Source organism: Rhinichthys klamathensis, unplaced genomic scaffold, assembly GCF_029890125.1.
Source record: "Rhinichthys klamathensis goyatoka isolate OS25496 unplaced genomic scaffold, OSU_Roscu_1.1 h1tg000535l_1, whole genome shotgun sequence".
NCBI classification, from domain to species: Eukaryota; Metazoa; Chordata; class Actinopteri; order Cypriniformes; family Leuciscidae; genus Rhinichthys; species Rhinichthys klamathensis.
In genome coordinates, this window is record NW_026607011.1 from 119,484 (window position 1) to 141,616 (window position 22,133).

General features: G+C 38.5%; 1 protein-coding gene across 1 annotated transcript in view; it reads right to left on the minus strand.

Annotated features, from left to right (window-relative positions):
* The window catches only part of adam19a (ADAM metallopeptidase domain 19a), a 108,672-nt gene that overhangs the window by 76,835 nt on the left and 9,704 nt on the right, over positions 1 to 22,133 (minus strand). Inside the window, exon 2 of the mRNA XM_056238743.1 lies at positions 10,800 to 10,879. Coding sequence (XP_056094718.1) covers positions 10,800 to 10,879 — 80 coding nt within the window. The remainder of the gene's footprint in view (positions 1 to 10,799; positions 10,880 to 22,133) is intronic.

Genomic DNA, 22,133 nt, shown 5'->3' on the forward strand with positions numbered 1-22,133 from the left:
ACTTAGCAGTTAAAACATGCCGGCACACCCTAAATCTTTTATCGTTTAACATTTCATTCCTGTCAAATGCTTGATTTGTGTTAGTTTTATTTGCACTCTATGTCACAGGCATAGCCAATTTAGTCTAGGTCACTTTGGACAAAAAAAAAAATCATATTCTGAATTGTAGGTAGAAATAAAATGTGCTTATATCCCCAGACACATTCCTCTGATGATGATATCTTACTTAAAAAACAGATTAAGAATACCCTTTCGGACCCCTCTCTAGACTCTTCATCACCTCAAGTTTAAATATTTATATGAGGGGAATCGGTTGTTCCACTGTTGACATGATTACATCTGAATGATAAATGAAAGAGCAACACAAAGCCAGGGAGGTGGGCATTGAGGCGCGTGGTATCCGCAGTCCCAGAGCTCATGCTGGGATGCAAGCTTGTAGTCTTTTGAAGGACTGCACCATACTGGGGCTTTACATTTGTGCCAAGGAATGCATATCAGCTGAACATTTTCATACATAATAGAACATTAAAAAGAAAAATATAAAGCAAAAGCTACTCATCTTCACATTTCCAAACCTGTATTATTTTAGATTTTCACAAAAGGAGACATTTAGCAGAATTCCAAATCTTCTTAAGTTTAATAATATCTTTGGCTACGTTCAGACTGTAGGCAAAAGTGGCCCAAATCGAACACCTCATTTCCATCGAGCGGTACGGTACAGCACAGTTCAGTACGGTACGCAATTTTTGCCCTTTCCATTGTCAGAAGTTGTGAATGGTACCCTAATTCCCAACCGTACCGTTCCACTTTTTGGGACCCTGTCGTTGAGGTCCCTAGCACAGTCTGCTGTTAAAGGGTGGAGCTAGACTCACTGCAGAAAGTTGATTGGTTGACAGAGAATCGTCACTTGCGTGTGCATTTCAGCTGTGTTTTTCCTCAGAGCCTGCAGCGTTTGCTCAAACAAAGCTTGTCTTCTTCTTGTGACAAAAAGCCACATGCCGAGAAGCAAGAACAAGATCTGCTGTATGTCCCCTATTGTTGTTTACTGTGTCGCGTTCTTCTTCTTCGCACAAGAATGACGTCGATCGCTACACCACGCCTATCAAGTAAGGGTACTGTTGGCGGTGGAAACGCAAGCCAGATCATGGTTTATCATCCCGAATCGTACTGTACTGTACAGTACCGCTTGGTGGAAACGAGCCATAATTATTTTGCTTATACAGTACCTCATTCTTTGTGTACCTGTTTTTATGTTTTTGAAAGTAGTCTCTTATGCTCACCAACATTTATTTAATCAAAGTTACAGTAATATTGTAAAATATGTTTACATTTTAAATAATTGTTTTCTATTTTTATAAATTTAAGTGTAATTTATTTCAGCTGAAAGCTAAATTTTCAGCATCATTACTCCAATCTTAAGTCACATGGTCCTTCAGAAATCATTTTAATATGCTGATTTGCTGCTCAAGAAACATTTATTATTGTTGTTATCAATTTTGTATCTACTTTTGCTACATTTTTGTGGAAACAATGATACCCTTCAAACAGTTGTGGTTAGATTAAAAAAGAGAGAAATCATTACTTTTATTAATCAAGGATGCATTAAATGGATCAAAAGTGACAGTGAAGAAATGTATAACATTACAAAAGATTTGTATTCCATACATGCTTTAATAAATGTAATACATAAATTGGTAACACTTTATTTTGATGGTCCCTTTTGAACATTCTGTTGACTATAAGTAACTTTGCAACTACATGTCAACTAACTCTCATTAGAGTATTAGTAGACTGTCTGCTTAATATCTGCTAACTCTTTATTGTGATGCTCCTCCAACAGACATTCTACAGACTATAAGTAACTTTGAAACTACATGTCAACTTATTCTAACCCTAACCCTACCAGTCTACTAATACTATACTAACACTCTAGTGAGAGTTAGTAGACATGTAGGTGCAAGTTACTTATAGTCAACTGAATGTGTTAAAGGGACCATCCAAATAAAGTGAAACCCATAAATGTAATAAATGCAAATAGATTTTGTTTATAAGACTTTCTATTAATCGAAGATTCCTAAAAAAAATTATCACCATTTCCACAAAAATGTTAAGCAGCATAACTATTTTCAATGTTGATAATAATAATAAGAGCAGCAAATCAGCATCTGAAGGATCATGTGACACTGAAGACTGGAGTAATGATGCTGAAATTCATATATTTTAAAATATATTCAAATAGAAAACAGTTATTTTAATTTGTAATAATATTTCAAAACTAATACTAACAATTTTTTTTTTAATCAAATAAAGGCAGCCTTGGTGAGACTTCTTTCAAAACCAATTTTTATGTTTCCAAACCTATGACAGGTACTGTATATAACTCATGTCTGTTTTATTTTTTTCATAGCAACATGAACAGCACAAACCACATCAGAAAGGTCCACTTCCATATGAGGTCCTAAATCAGATACAAGTCTGATGTTTTGCAATACACTTTCATTGATTGAAAAAGAGCACCAGGAACATTTTTCTAAACTTCTCTTTTTGTGTTTTATTGAAGAAAGAAAGTCAAATGGGTGAACTATATCCCTTTAAAAATTGAAGAGGGTCGACTTTTAAAAGCACCCTCCTTATGTTTGTGATTACTCTTCCAAATGTTGTAATGATCTGTATCAATGCATTTTAGGTTAGGCAATCCCAAATTGAAAAAATGAATTCTAGCAACGAGAGCTGTTGGGGTCGAAGATAATGTATTGCAGTGTGAAAACATTGAAAGTACATCGATGTATTTAAATTTGAAGTGTTTTCACACTCTCTTTTTCACTCAGCCTGCTTCACAGAGCGCCAACTTGGGCTTTGCTTTGGTTAATATTCTGATCAGTTTAGAAACATGACATCCTTTTTCAGAGAGCATGATAGGACATAATAGCAAGCTGGTACCACAGAGGAACCTCATAAAAGTGTGTTTACATCAGCTAAGGAAAATCAAAGGAAATGTGATTTCATGTTAAATCTTTTCGCTTTTCAGTGTGACAAATTGTCCCAGTTTCATATTCACTTGGTAAGGAAGCTAAATCTCATTTTTTTTGTGCATACATTTTCCTTTGAACTTACTGGACACATTTTGACTAATGGAGGTAAGAAATTATTGAGCTTCCCGGCACTACATATGAGACCTTTTATAGTGCAGTTATCAGCTTTCGTAGACAGACGAATTGAGAGATGTGGAATCAGCTATGAGGACAATCTTTTTAATATAACCTGTCTGCCATTAAGGGAGCTGTGTGCACCAGATCAAATTTACCACAGTCTCCCAATGACATTCTATCCTGAAGGGCTCATCATCGCTCATTCTTTGTGTGTGACTATGTCAAAGGGGAGTCACACAAGAGATGATTTGTGGGAAATTAACTGGGGCTAAAGTCAGCAAGCCAAACCAATGGCCCCTGGCCATCAAATATAGGACTTTGATAGAAGTTACTCCTCTATATTTATCTAAGACCTCAGTCTCAGACTTCTGACCATCTTGTTTAGTTTATTCTGGCCAAGAACATGCTTAGACAGGAAGAGACTGACTGACATGTCAACGACTCACAATTTGTTTTGGTTTTACATTCTGAGGCAGGTTTATTGGAAATATGTAGATCTTGTGTAGATTTTGTCGATAAGATAAGAGTTTTGCCAGATCGAGAAAATGCTTTCATGCTTTCTTCCTTTTTTTTTTAGGGGGGGAGGAAGCTGGGGACAGATTCACAAATTGTTTTTTAGGATAAATTGTAAAAAGTGTATAAAAAGAATGTTCGAAAATGTTGGAACATTGAAATCCAAAATCGAGAGCCTGCTCTGATTGGTCAGATGGCTTATGAATGCTTACAGCGCGTCTGGGAAACTCGTCCCATGACCATATCGGCATTTCAGCTTCAGAAGCTTCTTCGGCACTTGTACACATACAAACAGTATTGGCAGCATCAGTTTTACAGTATTAATTTGAACGCCAGTCCTCATCTTTGGATCTGTAGCCTACATGGAAAGTGAATTTGCTTTCGCAGCGCAGAAAAAAGCAGTCTCTCGATAATGATACGATGCCTCAGCTACAACTAAAGTGTTTGAGGGCGGGTCAAAGTACACATTGTTCGCGGGGCAGCCAATGAAGATCATAGAAGGTCAATACAAAAGATGTGCGACTTTATTCTTAAGTTAGAAAAATAAAAAATAAAAACAGTTAAGAAGAATTGTATTCAAAAGAATGTTTAGTGAATCTGGCACAGCAGCATAACAGTACAATTTGCATTTGGCCTTCAAATCTTCATGGGCTTTATAGTGTTCAGTGCTTGAACATATGCTAAAAACATCTTCCCAACAACACCTGACACAGCTGTTTTTTTTTATTTTACCTTTTTTAAATAAAAGTATTTCAATGTAATTTAGAATAATGTTACTGAAGTATATCTGAATACATGTAACACCTGAAAAGTCATTCATACCATGGCTGTGAGATTAATCGAAATCGTGATAAAATCGCGATGTGAGCTTCATGCAATTTCTAAACCACAGAAAGCATGATTTTCCTGATTATCCCGCCAGCCCCAGTGTGCAAGTGCAAGAACAGAACGAGTTTATCGTTATGACAGACGAGAGCACAGAAACAGGGAAGGTGATTTCAAGGCAGGGATACGGATTTGGCCAAAAAAAAAATCTACATCTGTGGTTTGGGAACATTTTGGATAAAGGAGAGATGCAGGATACAGGATATCACAATATTGATCAAAAAGTCATGATATTCAGTAATTCAGATCGAGGGTGTTCAATGTACAGCAGTGTATTGGAAGGATAACACACACACACACACACACACACACACACACACACACACACACACACACACACACACACACACACACACAGTCACTTAAATCTAACCTTGGCACACAATGCCAGATGCATACTGCTTCTTAATTACACACATGGTTCACATTCCCCATACAAAGACCTGCAAAATCTTTGAATGCCTACCTTTTTGAACATATGTCGACACAGTTTTGGAATGAAAATATGACTCACAACATACTTGAAAAAAAAAAAAAAAAAAAAAAAAAAAAAAAACTTGATGTCCTCCAACAGAACCATTCAAATTAATTTATTTTTGGTTAGCCGTTCTCATGCACATCCATCTCTCAACAAAAGTGAGTCATCTGTCCAACGAAACAACACTGAATGAACATTATTAAATTATAAAACAGGCCATGTCTCAGCTAGTTTTTGTATGCTGCTTTGTGTGCCCATGTGTGTGTGTGTGTGTGCGTGTCTGAGCATTCAGTGCTGCTTTTCTAAACTCCCCACATCATTTTATATAAGATTTGCTGAACCGTACAAAAGGCGACATTCAGTTGGAGCATGTGGATTGTGCCAGACTGTCTTATTATGTGGCTTATCAATTCTTTAACACACCTACCTACCTTCAGACTAGCACACAAACACACACACTCACATTAAAAACCCTATTAAACCAGTTCACAAAAGTCTGTAATTATGTATTATTTATACATGGAACATGTATTCATCTACTTGTGAGTATGACCCAAATGCATGGCGGGTTCATCTCGGGGACCTACGGCCTGAGACAAATGAACCAATTCCGTCATAGCTGCAAATTCAGCAGCAACTTCAACTACTTCACTTCTTAAAGTAGGACTTCATACTCAATTCAATTCAATTTCATTCAAGCGTTTGCTTTACTTCTGGAGGGCAAAAAAAAGGTGTAACACTTTTAGTGCAAAAATAGAAACAAGAGGAGGACAGAAAATTCCTTGGTGGAGAAAGGACAGGGGGAGATCGAATTAGAGGGATACAATAAAAAAGAGCCATACGGAGTGACTGTGATGGAGCGGCGAATGAAAGGGAGGAGAGAATGATTGAGAGTGAAAGCCAGAGAGAGAGATAGTGAAGAGAAGAAAGAGGAACGAGGGGGGAAACAAATTTAATTCCTTGCAGGATTGCTGATGTCGAACGTGCTTATTTTTGTTGCATGGAATCCTCCCGAGTAACATCTCACTTTCATTCTTTCGGTTCTTGTTCTCTGAATGAACTGAAGGTATTTTCTCTCTTAATGTTGTATTTCTACTAAATTGTATTTTATATAGAATGTCAAGCACCAATAATTTGGTGTGACAATTGTAACTTCACCTATTACCTCCAGCCTAGTGTTCTGAGTATCGATCATCACATACTATCAGGTAGAATTAAAATGATATAAAATTAGGAATTGTGCAAATAGCATAAAAGCACAAACACAGAAACAAAATATATTATGTAAGTAGTTTGCAAGGCGCAACTGTTTATGAAGCTCAACCTCTTCATAGTAATCCTTCAGCCTTTCATTCGTTCCTCTGTCCATTCATCTTCTCATTTTCCATTGGATAACGTTTATTTTTATTTTTTAAAAATGCAAAATTCACATATACTGTGTATACTGTACATATTACCATTGATTATAGCATAATCTGTAAATGTATACTTGCTATACATTCTGGGGGAAAAAATAACACTAAAATTCCAGCTGTTCAATTCTTAATTCCACAATAAATATCATTGACTTTAAGTAGTCTTAATAAAAGTGGCAAATCAGATCAGTCTCACAATTTCAGCCTCTTTTCCTCATGTATGCCGGTGGCATAATCCTACTCTGGGTTGCTTTTCAGCAGGAGGAACTGGAAAATTTGGCATCGAGGGCAGTATGGTTAAAGCAAAACTGACAGGTCCATGAGACTATTTTGCAGCAGTAAAGTGACACGAAGCAAAAACATAAACTTGACTAATAAACTGACATTATTTGTGTGTTACTCAAGACAAAAGACCAAAACAGTTATATAGCATTCATTATGATTGTGGTATATGTTAAGTATTAGCCTAAACAAACCAAGCAATAATCTCAGACATCAAACATAACTCATTAGCCTTGGCTCATGTGGGTGTTCTCATTATAAATAGCTCGGCGTAGTGCCTGAAAAAAATCTTAGTAAAAAATCTGATTTATGTCTTCTCTGAGACAATACCAGACAAAGTTATACATATTTGGACACTGAAGTCAAACTTTAAATGCCCATTTTAAAATATCATTGCAATAGACACAAAATATCAAACCAAGTCTCATCTGCAAACAAATTTTCTAACTAACTTTTGAGCTATTATCTACTTTCACACATTAACAATGAACATGATTGACAATCTGAACGTTTACCAATACAATGTTTCTGTTGTTTTGAGATTTTCAACCTACACGCTTCTTTTTGTGTAATGTTTTGTTTGAAAAATATGTTTGTGCTAAGTTTCTTTCAATTAAATGTCACTTGTTTTGATATTTTGCAAAGACATTTACATTTTGTGTCTTACATGTACATAGGCCTACAAATACTTTTTGTGAACCATGTAAATTTAACAAATAAGGGGCAGATTTACTAAACAGGTTAAACTCGTAAATGTAAGTACACATTGATGGCCTAAGACACGAAACGAGCGGTTTGTGTGAGAAAACGAACAGTATTTATATCGTTTTTACCTCTTGTAACGCACAGACCGAAGCGCCCGCGCCCTCAGATCACTTGGATGTGTGGTTACAAGAGGTAAAAACGATATAAATACTGTTCGTTTTCTCACACAAACCGCTCGTTTCGTGTCTTAGGCCATCAATGTGTACTTACATTTACGAGTCATTAAATCATGTTTAATTTGGACTTCTCTGTGCATGCTCTTTGAGGTGGTGACCATAGACCTGCATTATATGACTGACAGACAAGAACGGTTTGACCTAAAAATATCAAAATTGAAACTTCTGCGGAAACAAAGACACCTACATCTTGGATGCCCTTGAGGTAAGCTAAAACATATCAAAAATTAATTTCAAAGTGAACTATCCCTTTAAGACGGGCTTTTTTGGGGTGGTAAATAATGGCGCAAACACCAGTACATTAACGAGCGCAAACATTAGTAAATCACCTTGCGTGATTCATTTAAATACTCTCCTCCCATAAATTTTGTGTCTGAAAGGGAAACTCCTACAAATGCATATGCAATAAGGTCAGCCGCAAAAACAACCCTGTCCACGTCTTTTCAGCGCTAATTTTTCACTGCGTGTCTTTAGTAAATCCTGACAGTAGTTTTTTAACGCCAAAAGAGAGTTTGTGCTGACGCAAGCTGTTAGTAAACATGGCTCTAAGTGTTTGAGACCAGGAAAAATGGAAAAACTAGACCATATGCTCAATACTTGGTGAGACACACAAAGAGCCAGAGGGTGGTTTTCTTTTGCTATAAGTATAGCTAACATTTTTCCTTCATACGCTCAGTGTTCTGGCAGGCGTCCTGTTCCCCTGCCCCCATCCTTAGGGAAGAGTGTCTGTGTGTGTGTCTTTGTTTCAGCGTAGAAAATTACATCCGCCTGACATGCATTCAGCCAAGCTCCAAACAGCACAGTGACTCGTTACTTCATCACCAGAAGAGCCAGAAGTTCAATCAAACGTCCAGATTCTCACGAACACACATATAAGGCTTTTTTTTCTGTCTATTTGTGAAGTCAACTATTAAGTGAACATGTGAGACTGTGAGAGACACCAACAAAGCTGCGTTCACAGTGACAGCTATTCATTCGCTTTAGAGCTTATGAGCTGTTGGTTTCTAGTAGGAATCTCCTCTCTCCCACTGGTTGTCGCTTTGGTCCTCATCTGCAGAAAGTTGAGCTCTGCTCTTGCTGCATTTGGCAACAGTCGCTGTGTTGCAGAAAATTGTCAACTCTTATAGATAATGATTGATATCCGATCATTTTGTTGAGCCGTATAAAGTAATTCATGTTCCAGTAAATTGACTAATCTTACAATTTCCATGAAATCAGGCAATGTGATTGGTTATTCCTCTCTACAGATGGTGACATATTCACAGGCTGGGCCTAAATGTCAAGAAGTAGCCATCACATCAATAGTCAACACCACTAGCAAAACAACAGCTGATAGAATATCTGGCTCCAGACACTCAGAGTCAAAAGCGTCACATTTATTCAAACAGAGCACATGCTTCCCAATTCTGTGGATTTTTCAAAAGCGAATTTAAAACAAACAAACAAACAAACAAATAAATAAATACATTTAATCACCCATTCACATATCTAAATTTGGTTTGTCCAATTAAGTTGCATCTTACACAGATCAGTTGCTTAAAACTGAAAACTAATGCTGAGTAATGCAACTTGTATGACTGTTCCCCCATGGATCAGTGTCAAAGCTTTTTTTATGCAAGTATGGTAAAAAAACATTTTAATGAAAAAAAAAAAAAAAAGGTATACGATGCCTCTGCTGAGTTATGCCACGGCATGATAGTAAGGCTCATAATAAAGACAGACACTGAACCAAATACAAAAAACTGAAGAATGACAACATTCCCACTAAGAACCACACAAATTGGACGAGATGTCCATAGATTGACCATGCAACAAATTAAAAATATCTCAAACAACAAACTTACAGAATCTATGTGCATATAAATATAAACATAAAATATGTTAGGGCTTATTATTGTATGTTCATCATTGTTCTATTGTCTTTTCAACTGGACTGGGTTTGTTTGAGGCATTTATCTTGACATTTGCAGGCTGTCTCAGGGTTTCACAACAAACCAAACAGGTTAGTTGCATCCGAAGGGCATTGAGTTTGAGACCGAGCACAGATGTCAATACAACAGAGAAGAGGGCAGAGAAATCAGACTGAGTGGATGTTCCAGAGGAGTGCACAAGGATGTGTGCACATTCACATGAGTGTGGCCGGCCGTGTATTACAGCACATGAAATGCATGCAGCAACACTATTCAAGGATAGGAAATATCCATTAGAGTGGAAAACTTTAGTAGAGAGAGCTGGGAATTTAAATCAGCCAATGGGAATGGATTCCTTTGGGCAGGTCAAACTATTTTACTAGTGAACTTTATGGATTATTTATAAGATATATAAAATTGACATGGGGTTTTCAATGGCCAATACTGACAACTGGAGAGTGGGTGGTCGATATGGTATATAATATTCATATTGCTTCTAGTGGGTGGATAGATGGGTGAGTAGATGGAGAAATGGGTAGAATAATACTCTTCATGTGACAACACAGAATCAATAAACATGATGAGAGCAGGTGCCTGAAACCCCACAACATTGTTGTCATTGATTTGAACAAAAAGGGGCTCTTTTAGATCCTTTAGAAGGCAGGCGGTCTCCTAGGCTGCACAGAATTGTCAAGCTCTTCCAAGAGAACATGAAGGGAAACCTTTTTAGTTGCTTGTTAGAAACTCTAAATGTTAGAACACCTGCAGCGGCCAAAACCAAGGCTCTGTCTGGATTCCAGGCCTTTCCTCATAATTGAAGAAAGCTGCAAGAGGGAACAACTCCTTCTAAGGACCCATTGGACTGGCTTGTAAGATGCTGGCTTGACCATTTTCATGAAGAGAAAACTCATTATGTTGTCCATCATATCACAGATCTGGGGCATAGCACCATTAAAAACGTTTGCCACCGTGATGAAATCCACAAACACATTGGCCAAGCTGCATCCACTCTTGCTCAAATCTAGATGTATGGAAATGTAACAACTTATAGTGCTAAGACCAAGATAACAGTGTACAATGTCTTTATCTAACTAAATGACACCCTAGTGAGGAGTGTCCTTGCAGTTTGCATAAAACTGATGAATATTTTATGTTATAAATATAAGAAAACGTTTGTGGAGAATATTTAAAAATATTTTTTTTATTATCGTTACCTAGTGCCTTACCTTAAATGCAGTTTCAGTTTCCTGCTGTGCTGTACCGTGAGAGATCCAGTGTGCCGTCACTCTCTGTCCCCTGTCTTCCACTGAAAAAGAAAGAGATGCACAGATCATGAGAAGGGAAAAAACTATGTTTACTGACATTTCAACCTCACTTTTAGGATCAATGGCATATCGTGAGCTTAGAATTATACAGTTCTATCTCCGTTTAGGGTAGTTCTGAGATATTGAGCATCAAAGTTTTTACATCCCTGCTGTTTTGTGAGATGGAACCTTTTTATTTTATTAATAACTACTAACAAAATATTTTTTTTTACAAAAATAACACCACACAGGCATTAATAAACACCTACTGGATAAGATTATGTCAAAAACTTAATTGCGACCAAAAGTGGAGATAGAACCTTATAATTCTAAGCTCACGATATAAGAGTGTCCATGATGAAGAAAAGTACAAATGAATACTTTTATTCAGCATGGATGCATTACATTGATAAGACATTTATAATGTTAGATTTCAATTTCAAATGTGAGTAATGAGTAATGATGCTGAAAATTCAGCTTTGCCATCACAGGAATAAAATACATTTTAAAATCTAATCAAATAGAGAACAGATATTTTAAATTGTAATAATACATTTCAAAATATTAGTGATTTTACAGTGTTTTTGGTCAAATAAATGCAGTCTTGGTGAACATTTTCCAAAAAAAAAAAAAATAATAATAATCTTATCGACCCAAAACTTTTGAATGGTAGTGTATTTCTTGTATTATTTGTTTGTTTGTTTATTTTTACAAATACCATGAATTATATATCTATTATCTCTATAATTATTCTCTATAATTTATCATCTAATTTATTTAAAGTTTTTGAGTAGTTGTGCTATATGACATTTTTTTGTCATATCCTTGTCGTGTCACAAAAAAGCCAAAGGATCTGATATTCCAGCCCGATCTCATGAAAGTGCGTATCTATACCACGAATGTTATTTCTCGTGCCATTTATACGCCAAAACTGTTTTTTGCGTGCATATGCTACGCATTTTTCGCGTGCATATGATACGCACTTTATGGCGTGTAATACGCACGCATCCCCCACCACCCCACCCCCCTAATCCTACCCAAGGGTTTTCAGTGCGTAGCATATGCACGCAAAAAACAGTTTTGGCGTATAAATGACACGAGAAATAACATACGTGGTATAGATACGCACTTTCATGAGACTGTGTGATATTCTCTATAAGATTTAGTTCAATTTTGGGTATGGTCAAATTCCTGAAATTAAATCCTGCAGGTGTCCCAGACTACTAACCATGTTTGTACTGCTGTTATCAAGCCTGAAGCCTTATAAAGGTTGAACATGGACGTGCCACTTAAGACAGTAATATAGCTTGGCAATCCAGGCCTGGTATTAAGTTAATCAACTCTTGAGAGGCAGCTGAAAGTGGGCAGTAGGTCAGGCTATTAATCTCCCTCAATCACTCATGATTAAGAGCAATAATCATCCTCATAAATCATTTTGTACAGCTTTCATGCACTTGATTTAAACCTCTTGTGGGATTCAAAATTAGACACTAAAATTACAAGCTTTTACAAGTTGATTATCAGTGCAGCGAAACTGGCTATTCATTCTCCCTGATAAAGTGACAAGAGAGGAGAGGTAATGAAAGGTGTGAGGATTGTTCTCTTACATCCCTCTATTTTCCTCAATGATAGTACTTTTCTTTGCAAAAAGAAACAAATAAGCATCACCTAGCTTGATCTCAGTGGTCTCACTCAGAGCTGTCATGCACACAAATGTGGAAAAATAAGATCATTACTGGCCTTGCCATATCCATTTATGGCTGGAGTTTATAAAATATGACAGGAGGTAAAAGGAAGCAATAGAATTGATCGGGAGGGGAGTGTGTCGGTATGCTCTTCACAAGACCATCCCTTTTCCAATTTTCTTTTCTATTTCCAAATTGAAATGGTCTCATCTCCACTAATGCTAAAATATCATGACTCGTCTAAAGTCGGCGTGATCTAAATCACTGCGGCTTGTTGTCAATCAGAACGTATCGCAAAGTCGATTCTGGTTGCAACCGCAGTTCTTTTCCACAATAAACATCATCAAAGGCCAAGTTTGAGTTCTGGGACGTAAAATAATCAGCCTGTCGCCTGCACGACATAAATCCAGAGAATCCATCAACGCAGACTAAGGCCCTCTAGAGAAAACCATTTTCCAAAACTAATAGGTTTAGAGAAAGCATTAGCTGCAAGCCAGCCTAAGACATTGTTCCCAAAGAATGATCTAAGGCCAGAGCTGGCTTGAGGGCAGTTGCTCTTCAAACACAGTGAAATTGACCTTCCTCCGGTTGACAATTATCTGCCCGTCAAGTCATTCAACTGCCATGGGGGTCCCAGAGAGCCTTACTTTTCACTTCCTATCTTACCAGGCTTTTTAGGAACAGACCTCAGGAGAAAAGTGAAGGTCTGAAGGAGAAGAGGATTAGTATTCTTCCTCTTTTTGCTTTCTGTTCACTTTCCTCTCTTGCTTTCCCTTGTAGTCTCATTAATCCAAAATCAATAATATATTTATAGCTAATACAAATATTAATTTACAGTTTTGCTCAATTTATGTACAGCTAAGAACTATTAAAAAAACTGTGATTTCATCATATTTGTACACCTCTACAAAGGAATGTGCATTTTCTGATTCTCACGCCTCATTACGACGATGGACAATATTGTGGTCGGCCCTGAGGATGGGATAGGTTGAGTGCAACTGACAGATTTGACTGGATGTCAGCTTTTAAATGTCACAACTGAAATACTGCACCAGATGTTTCAAAATCAGGTTCTAAGAGCCCTAATGAGTGTAATCCAGACATCCAACACATATGTAAGAAGGCACATAAGATCCATAAAGCAGCATTGCCGTTATAGGATTACTATCGATCCCTCGGAGAGGACAGAATACAAATATAGAGAAAACCCGATAAGATGATTATGATTTCCTGTCACAACTGAGAGAGAGATAGAAAGGGAGAAACAGCACTTTAAAAACTAAAGGTGCCTCAAATATCCTGTCGGATACTCAAGGAACTTCAAAATGCAATTTAAGTGCCTCAAAGCTCTTTCTCCTATATAGTAGCAGGGTTACTGGAGCAGCATTGGCAATCTTTGTGGTTCTTGCTGGAACTTATGGGATCCTTTAAGCACTTTGTATTCAGTTCAGAGGTTCTGGAGTCACCTTTTCACTACCACGAGACCTTAAATGTGCTTTGGGGGAAAAAAGAGGAACTTGAATGCTATAAAAAGGTTATTGTAAGATCTTTTAACATTTAAGTGGTTCCTGGAAGATCTCTTAAAGCCAGCATCTGGAGGAACCCAATGGTTCTGTGAGGCCAGAATAAGATTATTATTATCCTATTATTATTATTATTATTATTATTATTAGGCTACTTAAGTTTCAAAATAAATATATTTAATAAATTAGGTACGTATACTTCTGATTCAGTAGGCTTACATTTATTTAGTATAGGCCTATTTTATTGATTAATTGAAACCTTAAACAACAACAATAAAGAAGAAGAAGCAGCAGGAGGAGAAAAGTTTTATTCTGTCACAAAACTGCTGCTATTCCTCTGCTCTGCTGTCATCGCTTCAGTGTGTTACACAGAACACAGTGAACCTCGCGCGCAACACAGATCAGCTGATCGTCATCGGATTTGAAAGTAACGGCTCCTCTCATCAAAGCTTCACAGTTTTTTCGGCTCTCCGTTACAAGGTTTGTAATCTCGCCAAAGAAATATAAATACAGAGTCTACTCACTATATATTCAAACACATACATATAAACTAAATTATTATTTTTTTATTTATCGTGTTTACGGTGTTTACCACTCGTTTATTGCACAGTATGAAGGTTTTAGCCGCGACGCTAATCTAACGTTAATGAACTAGCTAACGTTAATGAACAAATGGAAATCATTGACTTATTGTCTTAGATCGTTTTAGTCATTCAATTCAATGTATTCTGTACAACTGTGTCTTCAAGTTGCTGATATATAACTAATTAATCGTTGATTCCTGCTGTCATCATTGGCGTTTGTTATTATGAACAACAGAGGATATAGCACTAGGCCTAGCTGCTAACGTAGTTGATGTTAGTTTGGTCTATTTTTGTTTATTTACTACAGGTGCCCTGATTTTTTCAAATACCATTTTAAAGCCATTTACAATAAATATTATGTTGTGAATGGATATTATCAGCTTTGTTCTTTTGTTTCCCCAGAACAACCACTGCATTTCTAAAATCATCTGAACATTTCAGAGGCAACATTGAATTACAGTAAGTTACCTGCACCACATGCAAGTACTTTATTTACTATGAACTTTTCTGTGTGAAATTGTATACTTTGTACTTGTGTTTTAATCCGTTATTCTCTGAGAATCTTCCCTCATGCTCTCAAATCTCATTCATGTTACTCAGAAAAATTATATCACAGGTTTGGCGCCAATAAAGCTATGCAATTTTTCTAATACCTTAATAATTTGCGGTAACACTTTATTTTGATGGTCCCTTTTGAATATTCAAGTAACTTTGCAACTACATGTCAACTAACTCTCATTAGAGTATTAACAGACTGTCTGCTTAATATCTGCAAACTCTTTATTTTGATGGTCCTCCAACAGACATTATACTATTAGTAACTTTGCAACTACATGTCAACTTATTCTAACCCTAATCCTACCAGTCTACTAATACTCTACTAACACTCTAATGAGAGTTAGTAGACATGTATAGGCTACTTATAGTAACTGGAGACGTTACTTATAGTCAACAGAATGTGTTAAAGGGACCATCAAAATAAAGTGAAACCTAATTTGCATTTGAATATAACACATTTGAACTCTGAATTATAACTTCAAGTTTAGTCTTTTTAGACAAAAAAAGTTATTATATGGCTTCAGAAGACACATGAGTTGTGGACTGCATTTTAATTTTTGAAATTTTCATACTTTTAAGATATTTTCTGGGACATTTTTGGAGCTTAACAGAATGTCCATTTTTACATAAATCGTTGCATTGAATTGAACTAGACAAGTGTAAAGATCTGCTTTTGGGTTCCACAGACAAAGTCAAACAGGTTACGAATGTCACAAGGCTTAGGAAATTATTTCAAGTTCACAACTATCACTTTAATAACATTACTTACAGTATTTTTTGTTCTTTGCAGGGACCTCGGTAAGCTGAAATACTAGTTTGAACAAGAATAAAAATCCTCCAGTAGACCTGAAAATCATTGAAGTGCATGAAATGACTGAAAATTCACAGAACAACAGATAATTGTACCGCACCTTAACCATCTATCTTGTTTCTAGTGAGAATACTCAACAACCATTTATGAGCACTGTTGATTCAAGTCACACACTTAAGCTTTTCAAAAGCCATAGTGTACATTACAGTCTCCAGTCTCACGGCATCCCAGGCTTCAATATTTTACGATTCAAAATAGCTGAATAACTAACTAGCTGAGATTTCAGTATAGAGATAAAAGTTAGGATCATCATTTTCAGGAATATTACAGCACAATATATATTAGCACAGTTTGTTGTTTGTTTATGTCATCTGATAGAGCTTTTGGATTTGGGAACAGTGACACCAGACTTAACCAGCTTTACACAACTTAACTTAAGTGAAGATGCACTTTTTTTTACATTGATTAATTAAACGGAACATATGTGTTTCCATGCATTTTGTTGGGATGTCTTTTCTTGTATACCCTATTGTATATACTGTACATTGTTGATTATTCATGTTGCTTATGTATTATACTATTTGTTTGTGTATTCTATTCATTGATATTAATCTATTACTAGCTTAATTTCCCAAGTGCATGGAAGTGTCTGTATTAAAATGGATCTAAAATATGTTATAAACAATTCTTATTTTGTATTTGGTTCAGTTTGTTTATTACAATATAAATTAATGCTAACCATAGTGTGATGATCTGTAACGTGATGCGGTGAAGGCAGAGAGGAGGCTGGATCCAAACGCAGTGTACACGCTTTATTTAACCAAACTATAAACTTAAACAGAGACTCAGAACTTGGAACAGGAATCTTTACACAGGAACGACCAACACTCACGTTAATCCTGGAACAGAACATACATTCAACAACTCACCAAGACAGGGCAGAAACACAGGGCTTAAATAATCAGGGACAAACGAGCTAGACAGGATAACAAGGGGGCGTGGTTAACAAGAAACACCTGGGATAACTAATGGACAAGACAGGGAACCACTAAACATGACAAGACACAAACCCACATCGTGACATAACCCCCCCCTTAAGGAGCGGCTTCCAGACGCTCCAAAGACGATCCAGGTGGGGGGTAAAGCGAAGGCGATCCTGGGGGAGGGATGGAGGGCCAGGCCCGTGCAGGGGAACGGGACCAGGACATAGCCACGACGGGCCTGGACCGCAGAGCGTGGGCGACCAGGGCGGAGCAGGACGAGATGGCGGCCAGGGCGGAGCAGGACGAGATGGCGGCCAGGGCGGAGCAGGACGTGATGGCGGCCATGGAGGTGAAGCCCCTGCAGACGACCATGGCGGCGCAGCCCTCATGGTCTCCTCACCGGACCCTTGGCCCCCCCCCAAAAAATACTTGGGGAAATCCACGGGTTCAGGAAAGCCCTACCGGAGCTATAAGGGCGCAGGCAGGGCGAGGCGCAGAGGCGGAGCCGGCAGGGCGAGGCGCAGAGGCGGGGCCGGCAGGGCGAGGCGCAGAGGCGGGGCCGGCAGGGCGAGGCATCTGGGAACGCCCTCCGAAGCCTGGCGAGCCAAGCGAGTCCTCCTCTTCCTTCTGCGACGGCGCTTCACAGGGCTTGAATCTTTCACTTGGCTGGATTCACTCACTTGGTTAGATTCGGCACTCGATTCACTTGTCTCGGCACTAGACTCACTTGACTCGGCTCTTGACTCACTCGATTCACTTGACACAGCACTTGATTCACTTGACTTGGCACTTGACTCACTTGATTCAATCGGCTCGGCACTTGACTCGGGGCTAGATTCACTTGACTTGGAACTTGACTCACTTGACTCGGGACTTGACTCGGCGGGACTTGACTCACTTGACTCGGCGGGACTTGACTCACTTGACTCGGCGGGACTTGACTCACTTGACTCGGCGGGACTTGACTCACTTGATTCGGCGGGACTTGACTCACTTGACTCGGCGGGACGTGACTCAATTGACTCGGCGGGACTTGACTCACTTGACTCGGCGGCACTTGACTCGGCGGCACTTGACTCACTTGACTCGGCGGCACTTGACTCACTTGACTCGGCAGCACTTGACTCACTTGACTCGGCGGCACTTGACTCGTTCGCGCCGGCTGGCACGCGTTCAAACTCCGGTTCGGCCGGCGAAACCTCCGCCGCGGTCTCTGGATTAGCAAATTCAACAGAACCAGTGCGGAATACGGGCTCGAGGGGTCCGACACGAAAAGTTGGTTTGGCGGAGGAGACGTGCAGCGCGGGTTCGGCTGAGCAGACGTGAGGCGCGGGCTTGAGGAGTGCGGTCTCGGCTGGGCAGACGTGAATTGCAGGCTCTCGCCGCTTCTTCTCCTCCACGCCCACAGTAAATGATGAACCGCTCCAGAAGAGGGCCAGGTTGACATACCCCTCCAGGGCCCAGCTGGTACAGTCATCCGGCATTAACTGGGCAACGTCCTCGTCCAACCCGCTCCAAAACCAGTCCATGAGCTCGAGGTCGTCTAAAGCCCCCAGACGACAGCACGACATAAAGTCCCTCACGTACCTCTCGATGGACTGGCCTTCCTGAAATATCGAGGCAAGGAAACTTCTGAGGGCCTGGTTGCTGACAACTGCTGGATCCATATTGTGGTGAGTTGTTCTGTGATGATCTGTAACGTGATGCGGTGAAGGCAGAGAGGAGGCTGGATCCAAACGCAGTGTACATGCTTTATTTAACCAAACTATAAACTTAAACAGAGACTCAGAACTTGGAACAGGAATCTTTACACAGGAACGACCAACACTCACGTTAATCCTGGAACAGAACATACATTCAACAACTCACCAAGACAGGGCAGAAACACAGGGCTTAAATAATCAGGGACAAACGAGCTAGACAGGATACAAGGGAGCGTGGTTAACAAGAAACACCTGGGATAACTAATGGACAAGACAGGGAACCACTAAACATGACAAGACACAAACCCACATCGTGACACATAGTAACACATGAAATAATTATAAATAAATAAAAATTGGTTCCTGGAGGCACCCAAAGCGGTTCCACAGAGTGCCTTATAAGAGTTCCTCAGGAAACCTGGGTGGTTCCTCAGAGAACTGCCCCTTTTTAAAGGGTTCCTAGAGGATCTACAGACGGTTCCGCCGGTGTGGCAAAGTGAAGAACCCCAAAAGGTTCCTCCAGGCACCTTTTCTTTTTACAGTGAGATAAGAGGGGTATTTACAATAAGAGACCAATATGGGTAGCCGACCTAATGCAATTTAATAATGAAATACAAAATTGCAATGAAACATTTTTGCTCAAATACGAAAAGTGTAAAAAAAAAAAATACATAAAAAAAAAAATTTAAATAACATTTTAAAATAAACTCCGGCATCGGCACAGCATCTTTAATTCAAAGTATAGCAGTCTGTTGACTACTGTCAATGTTTTTACTTCTGTCATAATTTACTCACCCTCAAGTTGTTTCAAACCTGTATGAATTTTGGTGTCGGTAACCAGACAGTTGATGAGCCCCATTGACTTCCATAGTAGGGAAGTCAATGGGGTCCATCAACTGTTTGGTTACCGACATTCTTCAAAATGTCTTCCTTTGTGAAATTCATACAGGTTTGAAATAACGGTAACGCTTCCTTTTACAGTCCTGTTACCCATTTACTTACTATGTACTTATTATAGTAATTATAATTACTGGGTAATAACTAGGTACTAACCCTAAACCTACCCCTAACCCATGTACTTACCTTATATTAGCCAGTACTTTCTAGGTAAGTACACGTAAGTACTGTACTGTAAAAGGAAGTGTTACCGAAATAACTTGAGGGTGAGTAAATGATGACAGAATTCAAATTTTTAAGTGAACTATTCCTCTAAATTGTGTTTTCTTAGGATATATATATTGTAAAATGGAAAATAAAAGCAATACTTTGAAGGGGGGGGGGGGGGGGGGGGCATGAAAATGTTTTATTTGAGACTATATGTTGGAAATAATTGATTTAAATTATAAATTAATTATATCAATCTTTTATAATACAGTATATCTATCTATCTATCTATCTATAAATGAATACATTTTAAATGTTCTTGTCTTAAATGGGTTAAAATGGAATATATCAGTCTATCACAGCAGCTGTGTGACTGTGAGGATTTCTACAGACACCACAGCCATCATCTGTGTGATTGACCAATTTATAAACCATCGCTGAGAGACGGGGACTAAAAAAATATGTCAATATCGGATTGACAGGAAGCATCTGCAATTTAGTGACACTCTAAACCATGCAGCATGGTGCAGTTGGCGGACTATGATTGTGTATGTGTGTGTGTGTGTGTGTGTGTGTGTGTGTGTGTGTGTGTGTGTGTGAGATAAGCTGGCACAAGATTGAATGTTGCTTCTGTGTGGGGGGATCTCTTCTCTGAATTGTGCCTGGTGCGTGTGTGAAAGAGAGAGGAGACAGAAAGAAAGAGAGATAGAGCTGTTTGAATGGAACTGTTTCTATCACTGTTTCCAGGGTGTCGTTTTACACCAAATGCAATCACAAAGCGCTGCAGGGACCGGGCGTCTTCAGTGACAGCTCTAAACAACACAAAAAAAAATCTCCTCCCTACCCTTACCTTCCAACTAACAGCTCCGCCACGCTCCCCATCTCTGTCTTTAGCTTTTTGTCTCTATGATTCACTCTCTGACTACCTTTGTCTCTCTTCTTATTTCTATTTCTCTCTCTCTCTCACACACACACACATTTTTTTCTCTCGCTCATTATATAGCACATACGAATGTCAATTTATAATGCAATCTGACTCATACAGCCTTCCATATTTTTTTTTGTTCAAATGCCATGAGCTCTGATTGTGTAGGAGTGCACTAAAGTCCCCTCGCATTTCCAACTGTTCTAAGATATGCTGATAGCCTAAGTCTTTTTCAAAGAAGGACGTTTTTGACTTGTCAATGCACAATGGATACACAAGGTATACACACCACTGTTTGACATGCTTACAACGTACACCCTTGTGAAAAAGAAGTACACTTTAGCATACTTTTTACGTAAAAGAAAAACTACTTTTTACGTAAATAATATACTTTAAAAGAAGATCCTTCAGTGCAAAACTAATGTAATGTTTGCAGACACTAACAATAAAATGGAAATCTATTATAGTTTACATTGATGATAAAAGCAATTAGTTAACCTTAAAGCTGCAGACCGCAGTTTTTCCTCTGTCGCCATCAATTTCAGTCATTCGCGGAATTATCAACTTTACGTGTGTTGTAGTTCGACACCGCACAGCGCGGATGAACACAATGTTTGAGGAGAGTGTTCAGCTGTCAATCACCGCGCCGGTGTGGATACTGGCATTCAGAATCACAGATTATTCTTTTTGGAAGTCATATATGACCAACATAATAATTTTCACCGGAAAATGTCATCTGAACAAGTAAGAAACATCCACTTTTGTTCTGGTTCTGACATTGCAGTAAATCGCACTGATTAAATCTAACAATCGCTTATAAGTTATCATATCACGCAAAACCGTGCAAATTATACTTTGTTCTCAAATTGTTAATGTTAACAACGTCAGCATTGCGTGAAATGTAATGTCCTTCTGATATTATCCTTGTTTTCGCATGGGTCCGGTTGCAGTCTCTTTTTTTCTGTAGCCACTTCGAAGTCCAAACGAAGTCTTTTGCATTATACAGCGGGTGAATCTGTTGTCACTGGTGATTGCCGTTTGATCCTTTCTGGATCCGCCATCAAATTAATATGTTTAATTGCAAGTGCTGTGAGAAAAGGCTATAAATCTCCACCTCCACCATCCTCACACGCAATATAGCCAACTAGCCGAGACTCCTTCTTTATGTTTTGAATCGAGCTAAGGCAAGCAAATAGTTAACACTGGCTGGTTATATATTTGCTCAAAAATTTATTTTGGATAATTTTTAACCCAAAAAAGCTACGCCCATATAGGACGTAAGTACATCTTAATAAGTAATTTCATAATTCATCTTTGAAATATTGTTATTGTTGAATGTTCTGACAAGCATTTATGATAAACTAAAATATGCTTTAATAT